Consider the following 16,754-nt stretch of genomic DNA (forward strand, 5'->3'; position numbering starts at 1 on the left):
ATATTTATTATAAAGATTGTGTTTCTGTTTTTCTTTTTCCCCAGTGCAGAGGAAGAGAAAATAAATGCTTGTTAATTAAAAAAAAATTTAATTGGAAAAGAAATGACTGTAATTTTTAAAAAAGGTATAAAAATAAATGTAAACAACAACCAAAAAAAAAAGGATAGCTCCCCAATGGATTGACCCATCGCTTAATTTCACCTTTTGAGGGAAGTACCACATGGAGTGATATTGCTGAGTCCAATTTGCCCCTCAGCATCTGTGCTTGTTGGGAAATAACAAGAACAGAGAGCCCAGGACAAAGGGTTTCCATTTGTGTGTGGTCCATGACCTGCATGACCCAGTCCTTGATTTAAAAGTTCTTCCATCACATACCAACTACAAACAGACACTAGATGACTGAAAAATACAGCTGAGGTGTATGGGAATTACCTTTTCAGCTAGCTGATCACAGACACGTGTGCAACAGCAGGAGAGCGACCCACACAAATGACATGAGGATGAAGATACGTAGAGGGTTGGATTAAAAAAAAAAAGTAAACATTTACTTGTCATTCGGGGTTTACCATTCCCAACATATCTGAGCAGATGCTTTTGAATCATTTAGCCCTAGATGATCTCAGAATGTAGCACCTTATTTTCTGCCACTCTAGAAATTACACCAGAATTATTCCCATAGTGAAATGAAAAGTTTATAGGAATCTCTGTCAATTTTTAATAGAGTTACACAGTGTTAAAGCATCTGACCAGACAATGTTCATATAATGAAAGAAAAAAGATTAGTTCAGGCCTCTTTTTACTCTGACCCAATCCCCAACCCTTTGATTGAGTTTGGTTACTAAAGGATTTTACTACAAGAGTCTATTCTTTGCTTTTTCAAACACTCTCCTGCATTTTTGCTGATCCAAGACTGACTGACTGCCTTGACTTCCTTGTCTGCTGTTTTTGTCTGTTTTCTGTTTGCTTTTGCCTCTCTCCTCATTCTCATGCTATCTCACAGGGGTATTTTTTGATCTTGAATAGAGGTTCAAATTTTCAGGAAGCTGCTAACCCTGGCAGGTTTTTTTCCCCCTATGGCCACATTCCTCCATTTTCCCTCCTAAGAATGGAATCCTCTTCACTGAGCACATGTGGGAGTTGAGAAACAGGATACCTGGGATGCTGTGCCTGGGTTCTGCTCTTTGCAAACAGTGCAGCAATGGCACTAAGTCTTTTGAGGAACAGGATGGAGAAAAGTCTCCCCCTCCCCACCCCCGGAATCTCAACTTCAGATTAAGTTCTGATGCTAAGGGAGAAAAGTTCCAGGTTCCACTTGCCATTGATCAAGCCATCGCACAGAACATGTATTTTTGCTATGGGCATCTTTTCAGACTCCCCTGGGTTTAGTTTTCAAATTTTGTTTTGCTCAGCACCATAGCAAAAATAGAAAGGAAGGAAGAAAAGAAGAAAGGAAGTGAAGAAGGGAGGGGGGGGAAAGGGAGGAAAGAAAGAAAACAAGGAAGGAAGAAAAGAAGGGAAAGAGACAGGGAGGGAGAGAATGAAGGACAGAAATAAGGAATGAAGGAAGGAATATTGATAGAGAAATGATAAAAATATTTTTAGAAAATGTATAGAAGTCATATTTGCAATTAAATCACGATAGATTTTGGAGAAAAAGATTGTTTTCTCTGGACTTCCATTCTGAGCAGTTTCACTAAATGCTGTTTATCATTAGTTTATTGATATTGTTCACAATTACTTTTCCACAGTACAAATCCATATTTTAATGTAAACATTGAAAAAACACTATCCCAAATTATTCTTGTTGCTTTTGAGTACTAGTATCCACTCATTTTCTTAAGCCACATGTGAGCAATATTGGACACCAGCTTATGTACAACAGTGAGGTAAGTGCGTAGTTTGACCATAGCCAATCATATATCTGTGGAAAGAATAAGAGTGTTGCAAGAAATAGGAGCTTCCCTTATCCATGATCACCAACCATATTTATTTAAAAAGCATCTTTTAGCACAAAATCTCCCCACAGGAAAACCCCTCCAAAGGAGAATTAGAGCCTTAGCCCAAGGCCCCATCTGTCCCAGTCAGCTTCATGCATTTTCTTAGCATACATACATGCACTGTTCTCGGAGAAGTCATTTTGCTGATTGCTGTGGACAGGCTGCTTAAGCACTAGAAATGGGAAGGTAGTAATTGAATCTTCCATATTGAAGTCCTATTGGATCATTGGACTGGCACTTTGGAAGCCCAGTTCTCTGAAAGACTCAATTCCTCTTCCCACCCCACCCTCAACCTATTTTTTTTTTTTATGTCAATTCAGAGCCTACCAGACTGATGAGCTCAATCACTGGTTTCAAATCTGTGGGTTGTGAAGGAGGGGTTGAAGCTTCTTCTACTTACCCAGAGCCCAAAGGCAGACTGTGGTCCTCTTGGACCTACGAAGTTTGTCTCAACCTAATCCACTCAATATATCTATACTGATTTCATCTGAATTGAATATGTGGTCATATAAGCCAACAGGACATCAGCCTACCAGACTGATACTTCCAAGCTTCATTAAGTTCATTTGACTGTGAGCAGACATTTTGTGAGATGAGATATTTATAGCTACCATCTTGTGAAGGTGAGAGCTAAAAGAGACCCTACAGGTCATCTGTTTAACTAGTTAACTAGTTAAATTCCTTCCATTTTACAGGTGAGCAAACTAAGACCCAGAGCGGTTAAATGATTTGCCTAAAGTCACATAGCAAATTAGTGGTAAAGCTGGGATTAAGAACCTCTCGCCCGAAATCAATGTAGTAATTGTTATTTTTAAACGGTTATGATTTTTTTTTTTTAAAGATGGCTTCTCACAACTGTTGCTTTCTGGTTCATCAAAACTGCCATTTCCTCAGCACATCTCAGGCAGATGTTAGAGAAGCAGCCTGATTAAACTAATTCACACTAAGGTGTGAATAACTGATGGCTTCCCCAACACTAGCCCTCCCGAATTTATAACACTATAAATTCTATTCATTCTCCAGGGCCAGTCACATAGTAGATGCTTAACAAATGTTTGTCACTTGATTGATTGATACATACTCAATTTTTATAGTTTGTTGACCCACTAACCTGGTCAATCCACTCACAACTGAAAAAAAAATTAGAGGGAACATCGATGGGGATATGTCTTATAGTTCTTTTGAGCCCCTTATAGGCCTGGCCACAAGAGCATTTGATAAGTACTTGGTTGACAACGGAGGAGACAAGACTGATGAATCATAGCCATGGCAGAAGACTCAAGACAATCTTCTCCACTCTTGTGATAAAATGCTCTGTAATAAGGGTAATAATAAGGGTAGTAAGACTGTAGGACTGTTCCCTCATGGCTCCAGCTGCCCTGGAATATTTGGGGGATACACTGTACCCTGAGAGTTCAGCTTTTGTCCGAAAAGATGACTGACTTGCCCTTTCCTCTGGTGGTTCTGTAGAATGTCTAGTTGGGGATCAAATTAATGTAGTATAAGACTAAGTCTATTCTGGTTAGGTTGCCAAAATACTTTAGATAGGAAAACTCTGTGTGTGTGTGTGTGTGTGTGTGTGTGTGTGTGTGTGTGTAGGTACTCTATACATGTTTAGAATGCTTGTTCAAATCTGTTCTCAAATGCACGTTTTTAATACTTTTTTGAAATGTGAATTTTTTCCTGATCCATATATTAAGATACAATATGCTATTTTTGTTTATTATAGATGAGACCTTTTCTCCCAGAACATTTCTTCACAGCAAAGACAATTTTTTGCCTTGTATTTTCTGGGCAGAAACATAATCTGAGTTTTGCTTTTCTTTTTCAGTCTTTCAGAACTAGTAGAAATGATTTTGGCCAGGCCAAGAAAATAACACACTAGAGTCTTGTTTTAACGTTTTCTCCTCATCGTTTCACTTGAAAACCTTGGTGAATTTTATAGTCCAGGATGACTTTGTTGTTGTTATTGTTCAGTTATTTCAGTTGGGTTCAACTCTCTGTGATCCCATTTGGGTTTTCGTGGCAAAAATACTGGAGTGGTTTGCCATTTCCTTCTCCAGTTCATTTTATGGATGAGGAAATGGAGGCAAACAGGGTGAAGTGACTTTCCCAGGACCACCAAGCTAGTAAGTGTCTGAGGCCAGATTTGAACTCAAGAAAATGAATCTTTCTGACTCCAGGCCCAGCACTCTATCCACTGAGTCAACTAGCTGCCCCTCAGTATGATTACAAATCACCAAATATAGTAATTTTTAAAAAGAGCGGTTGCCTCACAGATACAAAACAATTTTGGCATGCAGCACAGTTATCAGCATAATTTTTCCTTGTTAAATGTTTTTTTTTTTTCATGCAGCAAATTATCTAGTAGACCAGGGATTGGCAAATTATGCCTATGGGCCCGATTCTTTCCTCATGTTTTTGTGCAGACATTGAGTTAAGAATGGATTTTACCTTTTTAAATACAATAAAAACTTCATTTAAAAATATCAAACCCATTCTTAGCTTACCTCAGTACAGTTTACCAACTCCTATCATAGACCATTAGAAGGAACTGAAAAAGTTTTCTCTCTTGACCCTCTGCTTGATTCATGAATCCCTTCTCAATCATTCAAACTCAATTTAACAACTCAACAGGGTGACCAGCTTCTGCTCCAACATCCCTAGCAATGACAAGCTCACGACTTTTTGAAGCTGTCTATTAAGGTTGTTTATCCAATATTAACAACACATCTGGTTAAAAATTTTTTGCTCTTATATTCACTCAAGACTTTTTTGTTTAACTTACATGATGCTCAAAAAACTGGTTTCATTTTTCACAAGTGTGATCAACTGCCTGTTTGCCTGACGACCAACTCTTCTGGCATCGATCAGGCAAAACCTAATCATAAAATGCCCAATTCTGATGCTTACCTTAGTTGGGAGCAATGGCTTGGTGTCTTCTACTTCAATAATCACATCCCGGTGAGGTGGTGCAGACAAAATAGAAGCTGAAAAACAATTTGCGTTGTAGAGATAGGATCAATAGCAGTCCACAGACTAAAAAGCATGATGGGCAGAGAGGGAGAGGAGAGGGGAGGATGGTTTGGAAGATGCCATCCTGTGGAAACTGAAAAGATACTGCTGCTCTCAGGAGAAATGGGGAAATCTGGCAGCAAGGACATGGTGTCTGTAATACTGCAGTAAATATGTGTTTGGGTATGAGTTTTTTTGACGCCAAGCCACTGTTAAATTTGAACTCTACAAGTATATTCGGAGCTCCATTTCCTCCCCTGACTGGGCTTCCCAGAGGCTTCTCTCCCATTCATTTGCTTCTTCACTCGCACAATTCTCATCTCAGATCTTTTTGCCTATCTTATGAGCCCACAATAAAGCATTAAGAATGGTTCCAATTGTAGCCATGATTTAATGGCATCAGAAACAAATGACAAATAATTTTAGGTCTTACTGACATTTCATAAAGCACTTCCTGGCTGGAAAAGATGTTTTATTAGGAAAATCTGGCTTGGAAAGCACATTTATTATTCTGCCATCTGTTTGATTTGTTTCTATAAACAGGAGATGCTTCATCAGATCTTCATAATCATAAGCTCCTTGAGGCCAGGGATAATTTTGCTTTTGTCTCTGTAGTCTTAGCAGCTGGCATGTAGTAAGCACTTAATAAATGCTTGTCAGATGAATTAATTAGAAGAATAGCTGATATTTATAGAGCTATCATGCTTCTTGAATGCTACCTTATTTGAGCCTTACAACCATTTAAGATAAATACTGAAGGTATTACTATCCCCATTTGACAAATGAGTAAACTAGTATTAGCTAGTATTTACATAGTGCTTTAAGGTTTGTAAAGCACTTTATAGTGTCACATTTCATCTTCACAAAAACCCTGGGAGATAGCTATTATTATTTTCCCCATTTTATAATTGAGGAAACAGAGGCAGTCAGAAGTTAAGTGACTAGCACAGGGTCACACCACTAGTAAGTGTGAGAGGCTGGATTTGAACTCAGTTCTTCCTGACTCTAGGTCCAGTGCTCTGTGCATTCATGGTGCCACCTAGCTGTTTAAGTATTCAAAGGTAGCAGGTGGCTTGTCCACAGTCCCACAGTTAATAAGTGTCAAAGAAAGACTCTGAACTTCAAGTGCAACAATTCTTTCTACTGTGTCCTACACGCTGCCTCCCATAGAACAAGGTCCCCTCGAGGTACAGAATCAAGTTTCTTCCAGGCACAAAATCCTATACCTTATTACTTCAATGGTGTCATGATCCCATTGCTCTAAGCATTCTCTCCATCAGTTTGCAATTCTCCTTTCTTTAGAAAAGAGCGGAAGCAATTAGAGGCAAAGTTGTCTAGAAGAAGACCTCTGACCCCCTGCTACTGACAAGCTGTGTGATTACATACAAATCAATTAGCTTCTACATGCTTCCCCATCCATGAGACGGGAGAGCAATGCTTTCTCCTTCCCCATCTCCCTAGACAGGAATTTTGATTGGCAAATAGGATATATAGCATGTATTGCCTCTGAGGTTCTTGGAAAAAAGGCTTGACATGAACCCAAAACACTATTGGTATTTACCTTTTAACTGGGGTGCAACATCTTCCTTAAATGCATAAGGGTCACAGCGAAACTGTTCAAGAAGGTCGATGGTACACTGGCCCACGATGGGCTTCCGCCCAAATTGTCTGTGGTCGATCACCTTAATGACTAGTGGTGGTGTGTACAATTCTTCCTTGGGCAAGAGCTGTGAGGTCAACAGAGTTTTATTACTTTGCTTTAGGATAACTGTAGAGGCTTTGAAAATAAGTACAAAAATCTACCAATCTAACCAGAGCTGTAAGTAGCACTTTTCGCACCTGAGGACAACGTCACCAAAACAACTTCAAACCGACATTTTAAGGCGAATTCAGTTGAAGAGGCAACAGAAACAAGGGGACACAAGCCCCCATCGGTGAAAGTCTTGAGACACAGCCAGAACAATCTGCTAGAAAGGGCTGGTTTGGGGGAAAGGTGCTCCTGCTAGCTTCCTATTTTGACTAATTAGGTGACAAGCTCAGTAGTCTCTGTGGTTCTGAAAGCACGCAATGGCTATCATTGACTTCAAAATTTCAGTACCTTGGAACATAGCTCCACATACCTCACACCAATTATGGGTCTGGATCCAATCTTGGTTTCTCCCCTCCAAGATGCATAGGTAGCTAAAGAAAGTCCATTTTTTTGGACAGCAACATTCACCCGCCCTATTGAGAGATTACTTTCAAAGTGGGATGAGAGTGCACAGATACTACAATAATTTAAGAGACAACTGTTGTCCTTGGAGGAGGCCCCATTTAAGTTAACAAGCATTACTAAGCCCTTACCACATGCCAGGGACTGTGCTAAGCAAGATGTTCCATTTTCTTATGCCTGGAATGCTCTCCTTCTTCCTCTTTAACTACTGACCTCCCTGGCTCCCTTTAAGTCCCAACTAAAATCCCATATTCTACAGGAAGCATTTTTCAATCCCTCTTAATCCTAATCCTAATCTCTTTTAATTATTTCCTATTTGTCTTGTACATAGTTTGTACACATTTGTTTGCTTGTTGTTTCCCCCTATTAGATTGTGAGCTCTTTGAGGGCAGGGACTCTCTTTTGCCTCTTTTTGTATCCCCAGAGTTTAGGGCAGTGCCTGGCACATAGTAGGTGCTTAATACATATTCATTGTCAGGGCAGCTAGGTGGTCCAGTGGATAGAGCACCTGCCCTGAAGTCAGGAGGACCTGAGTTCAAATCCGGCCTCAGATCAAACACTTGACACTTACTAGCTGTGTGACCCTGGGCAAGTCACTTAACCCCAATTGCCTAAAAAAAAAATACATATTCATTGTCTGGCTAACTGACTAACCACACAGAGTGAACAGAAACACTGGGTTAAAACATAAGTTAAAACTAAGATGAAAGTTTCATCTTAACCCCTAGATCAATGGTTAAAAACTTTTTAGCTCTAGAGGGTCAGCACCAAAGATAGATATACATCATTCACCTGGAAGTAAGAGAACTATATATGGCCCAATGAGCTTAAGGAGTCACATGCTGACATAAATGTAACAAGGTACAGTATCAGAAGTTGTGCCTCCGCTCCAGCCTTGGGTTTAATCGTAGGCTTAATTTTACACGTGAACCAGAAACTGGAGAATAGAGCAGCAATAAGCTGCGCCTCTCCCACACTTGAAGTTTTCCTGTCCTCCAACCTCTGATCAAATTGAAAATTGGAAGCTGACATGTCCTTGGAGCTGGAAATAGCAGAGTCAGGGGAAGAGCATGATGGGAGCCATTCTGGGACTTGGGTTTGAGACGTAATCGTATTCATGACTCTATACCCCAAATAGAGGTGCAGGTTGAAGTTAGGGTTGCACTGATCATTGAGATGAAAGCTTAATACAGTCATCACAGACTACAAACTGGACCTAATCCATAGCATCTCTTTTGAGCATGGTGTGATTCCCATGGGACAAGTAGGGCAGCTGCCCTAGGGCATCCTGAAAGCACGGCACCAGGACCTAGAAGAGAGGAAGGGAGGGCTTGTCGAGGCTTCATCCTCTTTTCTAGGTCCGATGACTCTTAGCATTAAGTCAATCAGCACTTCCTGTGCCCTGCTCCTCAGCAGAGGGGAAATCCCTCAGGTAAAGAGGATGTGAATTACTCCCAGTGGTGATGACTAAGGGCGTTCCATTCTAGCTTCGTTCCTACTCTAGATAAAAGCAATGTGAATTGGAGGAAAAACAAAAACCACCACCTGCTTAGTTAGGAATTCCTTAACATCGCTGAACTTTGGTTTTCTCATTCATAAAATGGAAATCATAATTTCTGCCCTGTCTGCCTCCTAGGCTTGTCTCTAATGAGATGATAGACATAATGCTTTGAAAACTGAGAAGTGCAATACGAATGTAATAATAGGTATTTCTACTTGACTATGAGCTCCATGAGGGCAGCCTAATGACTCATGCATCTCCCCCAGCACCTGGCTCTATAAATAGTAGGCATTTAAATATTTCTTGAATTGAGTGTAAACTGAGAACTAAGAAAAGGTGGTATTTAACTGATAGCTAAAGAGATGAAAAAACAGAAGGGGCACTTACAGTTACTACTCAGAAGCACTACCACGACGATGGAGACGTCTGATCATGAGATAATATAGGTAAAGTGCTTTGTAAATCTTAAAGCACTGTATATACATATATGTGTGTATGTATGTATATATAAAAATATATATGCACACATACATATATATTCAAAACATATATGTTAGCTATTACATTATTGTCTTTTGTTACATTTTTATCTAAGAAATGTCCAGCTGTCTATTAGGATCATTTTGACAACCTTAGATTAAAAAGGCATTGCTCAAGAGTAAGATTCCTGAGTTTTCTATTTGCTGTTTAATGTCAGAGGTGTCTGTGTGTTCCCATGCACACGTGTGTACATGTATGAGTATGTATCCACATAACTAAATCCACATATTCATATATATAATATACATTACATTTAGTATATGTGAGGCTGCCAGACATAGCGGATAGAGTTCTGGGCTTAGAGTCAAAAAGATCTGGGATTAAATCCAGCCTCTGACAATTTCTATCTGTGTGACCCTGGGCAAGTCATTTGTCATCTATGTGGCTCAGGAAACTCCCTGGATCTTATCAAAGCCACAGACAGGTTGTGATCTGTGTTGGTGGAGGGTGTTCCAATGTAATATATGTCCTGAATTATATCAGGCTTCCCAAAGCTGATAAAACCATAGATCTTTCCCCATTTTTTAAAAACTAGACCTGTGATTTCATCAATGCAGGGAGTTTGTAGGGAGAAACTTCTTCTTCCAATGCAGAATGGTGTAACTTTCCTTGCAGCTCATAAACTTAGAGCATATCCCAGGTACCGGGAGGTTCAGTGATGTGCCTAAGGTCATACACCCAATATATATCAGAGGCAGGGAAAGCCAACCAACTCTTAAGCCCCTCTGCCATGCTGCCTCACATCCTTCACGTATTCAATATATACGTGCTTCCTTAACACGCTAACGTCTCAGCTCTGGGTGAGGGGAGTTTGATACAGTACCACTTTCATGAAGAGAACAGAACTTGGAAAGTTAGGTGTCTTCTTAAGGTTTTTGATCACTGCGGATTCTACCCTTTCCCCTCCACACTCTACGATGAGACTTGGGGAAGTCACAGAAGCCATCTGGTAATTTTTCATGTTTCGTAAGCCCCAAGCTAGAATCTACGATGAAGAAAAAGAAGAGGAAAATTGTTAAGGGAATGAAGGAAAGTCAGCCTCCAAGTATCATATTCTAAAGGAAAAAGTATTCCAAGAATGAGTTACTTGTAAACTGGGAATTCTTTAGGCCTGATTCCTGCTTAGATATCTTTAAAATGTCTGTGAAAATATTTTAAGAAATAATAGTGCAGAGGATATGTGGAATAAATGACCTCCCCCCCAACAAAATCCTGTGCTTTCTGTTTAAGAATGGACATTGTCCTTCAACTTTAAGGGATAACTTGGGGCAGCAGAAAGAACACTTGGTCTAAAAGTCAGAAGACTTTGGTTCTAGCCCTGGCTTTGACACTAACTTGCTGTACATCACCAGGCAAGTCACTTCCCCTCTCTGGATCTCAACTCCCTCCTGAGGCAATCAATTGGACTAGATGTTTTCGAAGGGCTTCCTAATTCTAAATTCTTTGATCCCATGAGTCACAGTTAAATGAGTTGATCACTGAGAAGGGTTCTGGAATAATAGAGTCAGAGCTGCTTGGACCAGGGCAGGGGATTGTTAGTCCCTGGAACGTATGTCAGAAGGGGACACTCCAAGTCACTTAATTAGGCAAATACATCAGCACATGATAGCTTCCATGGCCTACAATGCCACTGCCACTGTGATTCTCCTACAAATTTTCTTCCTGTTCCTTCTATTTTCCCTCCCTCTGCCTCCTCCACCCAGATGTGCTAATATGAGCATTTCTCACCTTTTCCTATTTTCCCACCATCATTTTGGACTGTTAGCATACTCTATGTCTCTGAGAAAATTTCTAGGCAGGCCTAGGTACTCACCAGCCCTGCAGAAGATTCCACTCACAGGTCATCTACAATACCCAGACAACTGCTCACTCCCTAACCATATGATACTCTACACAAGGCTGGTGTATAATAGAGCATTGTTTTCTTCAGTGCTTTGACAGATCCTTCGCTTATATTGAGAAGGGTCCCCTCATCTCTTCTTACCCCATTCCTCCCCAGTACAAATTGCCACTTCTCAATGCCTTCTCATTTTGCACAGGTCTTGTCAATGGTTTTCCTAAAGTCAGAAATCCATATATTGAGTCCTGGAAGAGACCTTAGAAGTCATCTAATCCAACCCTCTCACTTTACATGAGAAGAAACCAGAGCAAGAGAGAAGTCAAGTAATTTGCTCAAGGTCACACAGTTGGGCAGAGCTGGAACTCCAAGTAAGGTTTCTTGACTCTTAGCTCATTATACTTTCCATACCACCATGCTGCCTCCAATTCTCTATAGAGAATCTATCCAAGGTGCTGGAAGCTTTCTCTAGTTCTTCTGGCCAATGTCCCTCTGTTAGTACTTACTCTTGACATGTGACTGATCCAACTTTTTTTCACATATGTGAAATTTAGAATTTTAGACTTAAGGTGTAGTGGACAGAGAGCTAGTCTTGAAGACAGGAAGACCTGGGTTTGAATCCTTCTTCTAACACATATTTGCTATGTGACCCTGGTCAAGTCATTTAATCTCTCAGTGTTCTAGGCAACTTTCTAAAAGAGCAGGTGTCAACCTGCATTAGAGAGTGAATTTCCTCACCTGGTTGTTCCCTGTACTAAAGAAATAGCAGATCTGGTCCCTATCCCTTCCCAGAAGAATTGCCCCCCCCCCCCCGCCTTTCCCCGGTAAACATATTCTTTTGATTTATTCAACTCAGTAAGAAGAGAGAAATACCTCAATAGCAGTGAGTTGAACCACAGGCCTAATTCCTTGAGGAACCATGTAAAGGTTTGGGGCCCTCTGGGATGGGAGAATTGGAAGATTGGAGCCATCCTGGTAAAGCAAACATGTTGATATCATCATGGTCCTTCACTTCAAATAAAACATTCTAGGGTACACGAACAAGTATTTTCACCCAACCACCTTGAAAGGAGTGAGCAGGAAACTGACAAATTACCTTATCCCTGAGAATAAGCTCAGCAGTTACAAGTACATCCCCACAGGCTTTGTCTCCATTTATAACTGGATGCCAGAGAAGCTTAGGGGTGATGTCTACTTCTGGATTAAGCTTGACCACTGGGGAGCAGAAACTTCGGCCTAAAAATTCATCCTTGCCCTGGGAAAAAAGCAACCCCCAAATTACACACCTAAAAGTATTTCAGATGTCCATTCCTGCCCCCCAACCATTAGGGAAATTCCAGTTGACCTACCACTTGGTCATTGTCAAAGAGTTCAATGACAACTTTGGGTGGGTTTTGTATTATTGTTTGTGGATCTCCAAAAATTTCAATTTCATCAAATATAATAGTTTGGTCCCATGTTGGATTCAGCGTTGAGTGTATGATTTCAGTCGTTTTGCTCCGATGGAGGAAAGAAACATGAGCATAGGGATCTAAAAATAAAAAAAAATAAAAAAAATAGGATAGATGAACCAAACAAATAAATGGGCCAAGACCCAGACCCTGAAGTCCAACCCTTCTCTATACTTTCCTACTGTCTAAAAAGGATCATAGATTACAGCTTGGTTGGAGAAGTTGCATGCTCCCTAGGAGCAACCACCATTATTGGTGACTGGTTGTGTCTTTTTAAACACGGATCTATGAATGAGAGATAGAATGACACATAGATAGCAAATCCTTTGGAGCCAAGAATGCTTCAGCTGAGTTAATCAAATTTATTTTTTCCTGTGCCATCATTTCTTTTTTTATTATCAAGTAATAAGCATTTTTAACCTAATTGTTCCTCCCATTACCCTGCCTATTGAGCAAATTAAAAAAATATACACACATACACAACAAAAAACAAATTCCTTAAGGTATACCTCTTACCAAAAGCCAATATTGCATATGACGGGTGTCACAGGATTGTTGATTTAGAGATGGAAGGACCTTAGAAATCACCTAGGTCACAGCCTTGATTTTATATATGAACCAAACAGAGACCCAGCACTTGCGTAAGGTCAATCAAATAGTAAGTGGCTAGGCCAGGATTTGACCCTGGTTCTTTGTCTCCAAGTCCAGTGCTCTTTCCATTATCTTCTACTGTATCTGTTTTAACAGTAACTCAAGGAGAAAGCCTATCAATCACACAAATAAGCTTTCTTTCATCCTTGAGCATGGTGAAGTGGAAGAAACTCTGAACTCGGAATCACTGGACCTGAGTTCAAATCCTGCTCTTTCTACTTCTTACCTACATGACCTTAGGTAAGTTACTTAAGAAATTCTCTGGGTCTCAGTATCTGGACCTCTAAATTCTCTTCCAGCTCTAGGCCTATAATCCTAATATCTTAAACTGGAAACAACCACTGTAATCCTTAGTATGAAAACAAAGCAGAAGCAAACATTCTCTTCTGGACCCCTTTAGTGTGTTGGGTATTTTCGAGATTTCTATCTCTGCTTTTCAGTGAGGGGAAACATGGAAATGTTTTCTAGCATCTTTGTTCTAGAGTAGGTAGGGCAAATGTAGACACACACACACACACACACACACACACACACACACACACAACCAGGCAGGAACGCAACCCCCAAAGAAAATGCTATTGGGACTAAACTGTCTGGAAACGTGTTCATTTCTTTGAGATGCTTCATTCGCTTTGTGTAAGTACCAGAGAAGAACAAGAGGATGTAAGATAGGGCTGGTTGAAGGTTCTCCATCCTTGGATCTTTCTTATTTATGGTTAAGAAGCTTGGATCCCCAGTTCTCCAAAATACCACCAGATGGCACTCTAGCATCACATATCCTTGGCCACAGAGCCTTCATCCCAAATTTTTTAAGAAATGACCAAATAAGGAGAATACTGTTGGCTTATTATATAATTTTGGGATTTTGAGTAACTTTTTTTCTTACCTGAAAAACTGTCTTTATCTAAAGCCGTAAGATTTCTGGCCTGATATATATAGCAGCGAAGGTGATAATTGTATACTCCTTTAAAAAAGAAAGCAAAATTAATTTACAAGAAATATAATACAGTAAATTTCCTTTGTGCATGCATGTGCATGCTCGTGCACACACACACACACACACACACACACACACACTCACTCGCTCACTCTAGGCCAGATAGAAGTTAACAATTTTTTTAAAAAAAGGAATAAACCTATTTTAAAATATTGCATTTAACTTTTAAAATCCAGTTAAAGTTTACTTAAAACCAAATGCATTTCTTTATGGGATTAAACTAAAAGTCAAATTGAAACACTGAGATTATTTATCCTGCTTTCGATGATTTTAATAGCATTCTTATAATGACGGCTGAAGAAAAAGAGTCTAATATTGAATGCTAGAAACTCACTGTCAAAATCACAGGAAACAATTGGAGTGTTTGCACCAAACACAGTTGTTGCACTGTACTTGTGTTTTTCCATGCTCTTCTCATCTCCATCTTCAGTTGTGTCTGCTCCCTGGGATAAAATACAACACGTAAATCAATCACACCTTAAATAATGAAAAAAAAATCCTTTCTTGGAAAACTGGATTTGGGTAAGGATTTTTTTTCCTAAAAGAAAGCGACTTTCATTGATTGGAGAATAGCTAAGTAAACGTAAATTTAAGTACATGAAAAATATAATGGACTATTACTATGCTGTAAGAAACAACAAATATAATGAATACTGGAGAAGCATGAGAAGACTTATATAAATTGATACAGAATGAGGCAAACAGAACCACGTAAGGAATATGCACAGTGACTACAACAATGTAAGAGAAAAGAATAATGACAGCAACAAAAATAAGTTGTGTTGTGTAATTATAATAGCCAGAAACATAGCCCTGGAGAAGAAATGAGGAGAATGCTCCTCTCCTCTTTATTTGCAAAATTAAGAGATTAGAGTATGGAATATTGTATATGTAGTATCGTCACAACCAATTATGTTTTGATTAGTTTTGCTAAACTTTTTTTTCCTCTTTTTCATTCTTTGTTACAAGGAATGGCTCTCTGGGATCAGGAAGGAGGAAATATATTTGGAAATGAAGGTGATATCAAAAATAAAATAAATCAATGACATCTTAAAAACCTAAAGTAATTATATAAATGCAAGTTAACATAAAAAATTAAAGAAGGGGCCTCCATCATGCTTCCACTGTGTGTAACAAATGCTCCCATTTTTTTGCAGTGAAAATCAAAGAAGCTGCTAAAAGCTCTTGAGTTATCAAAGGAATGATCTTTACCTTCTCTCTCACATAGTTGGATGGAACTTTGAACATAGAACTCTTTCTTGAGTGGAAGCAGGCCCCATTTGAGTGGGCACCAAGAAACTAAGTTGTGAGTGCTAAATTCTGGGGAGGAAGTATGTGTTGGCAAGGTTGGCAATAGATTTAACTGTCATTTTAAATCATTGAATAGGCTCTTCCTATCTTGGAGGATAAGAAGATTCAAGGAAATCACTATATAATTCTGTCTTAAAACTATTCATTTCTATTTAAATGGCTTCAAAAGGAGGTTCTTGTGGTTGAGAAAGAGAAGTCATAGTTCTATTAAGAACAAGGTTTGGAGTGAGATAGAAACCTGCTAAAGTGGTTACTAGAGAATTTGCAGTATTTGATTCAAATGAGTTCCTGAGATAAGAATTCCATCCTCAAAATTCCAACCGGAGATCACTCAGTCTCCTGAGGCAGCCCTTTCTTTTTTTGGCTAACTTCAGTTTTTTTTCTTATGCAGCATTATCTCAACATCAGGGGCTGCTGGGAAGTGTAGTTTTTCCTAGCTGGCTGGAAAGACTGAAGGATCATGAGAAGCAGGAGCTGGATGAGATGGGAGAAACTGGGGTAGTTTTTAGTCCTGGGAGAAGAGGAGGGTGAGCAGTGGGGAGCAGAGGCATACAATGGGATAGCAAAGGGATAATCAATTGCAAGCGAAGGGCATTGCTACCCTGCATTGACTGTAATCATGAGAAGTTGGGGCCTTGCCTGGCTCACTGATCCACTCCAAGAATTATCCAACTGGAGAGAAAATGCTGCTTGCCTGAATGTTCTTACTTCATCTCATTTCTACGATCTCATGAATTTATCCATTAATTATCTCCTCTTCCTCCTTCTCCTAGCTTCATCACTGCCTGATAGACCAGCAACGCTTTCCCTTTGGAGTTTCCTGTTCTTTTAAAATCTTGTTTGTTTGTACTTTTAGAATGGGTTTTGTCTCCAAATAAAGATAAGGTAACTTTTATTATATTACGAGCAATCATTTGCTACAAAGGAGTGGGGAAGAAGCAGAAACAAAGGAAAAGGGACAAAAGTGAATGCATGTGATCAACTTCTCTGGACTTTAAAGAGAAAAATCCTGAGCCTATGTTAAGCTCTGGTGGCATAAAGCACAGCTTCACACATATCAAATCTCAATTTCTCTTCCTGGCCATTTCCAAGTAGCCCTGCCCGCCCTGTGGACATCCTCTTCCTTTTCCTCCTCCTCCTCCTCCTCCTCAGACTCTGCCCCTGAAACCCTGGGTTCTACTAGGTGACTTTCTCATCTTATCTTGCCTGGAGCCAGGTCACCATGACCCTTGTCCAACATTT

At 39.7% G+C, this 16,754-nt stretch overlaps 1 protein-coding gene across 2 annotated transcripts in view; it reads right to left on the minus strand.

The window, feature by feature from the left end:
- MYOF (myoferlin) overlaps window positions 1–16,754 on the minus strand; it is a 159,016-nt gene that overhangs the window by 22,020 nt on the left and 120,242 nt on the right. For both annotated transcript variants that reach the window (XM_027839784.1, XM_027839783.1), the window contains 9 exons: window positions 14,536–14,644; window positions 14,091–14,168; window positions 12,452–12,633; window positions 12,199–12,357; window positions 11,976–12,074; window positions 10,089–10,250; window positions 6,574–6,739; window positions 4,911–4,987; window positions 433–444 (listed from right to left, as the gene is read on the minus strand). In XM_027839784.1, coding sequence (XP_027695585.1) covers window positions 433–444; window positions 4,911–4,987; window positions 6,574–6,739; window positions 10,089–10,250; window positions 11,976–12,074; window positions 12,199–12,357; window positions 12,452–12,633; window positions 14,091–14,168; window positions 14,536–14,644 — 1,044 coding nt within the window. The remainder of the gene's footprint in view (window positions 1–432; window positions 445–4,910; window positions 4,988–6,573; window positions 6,740–10,088; window positions 10,251–11,975; window positions 12,075–12,198; window positions 12,358–12,451; window positions 12,634–14,090; window positions 14,169–14,535; window positions 14,645–16,754) is intronic.

Source organism: Vombatus ursinus, unplaced genomic scaffold (assembly GCF_900497805.2).
Source record: "Vombatus ursinus unplaced genomic scaffold, bare-nosed wombat genome assembly UNPS02014833.1, whole genome shotgun sequence".
NCBI lineage: Eukaryota > Metazoa > Chordata > Mammalia > Diprotodontia > Vombatidae > Vombatus > Vombatus ursinus.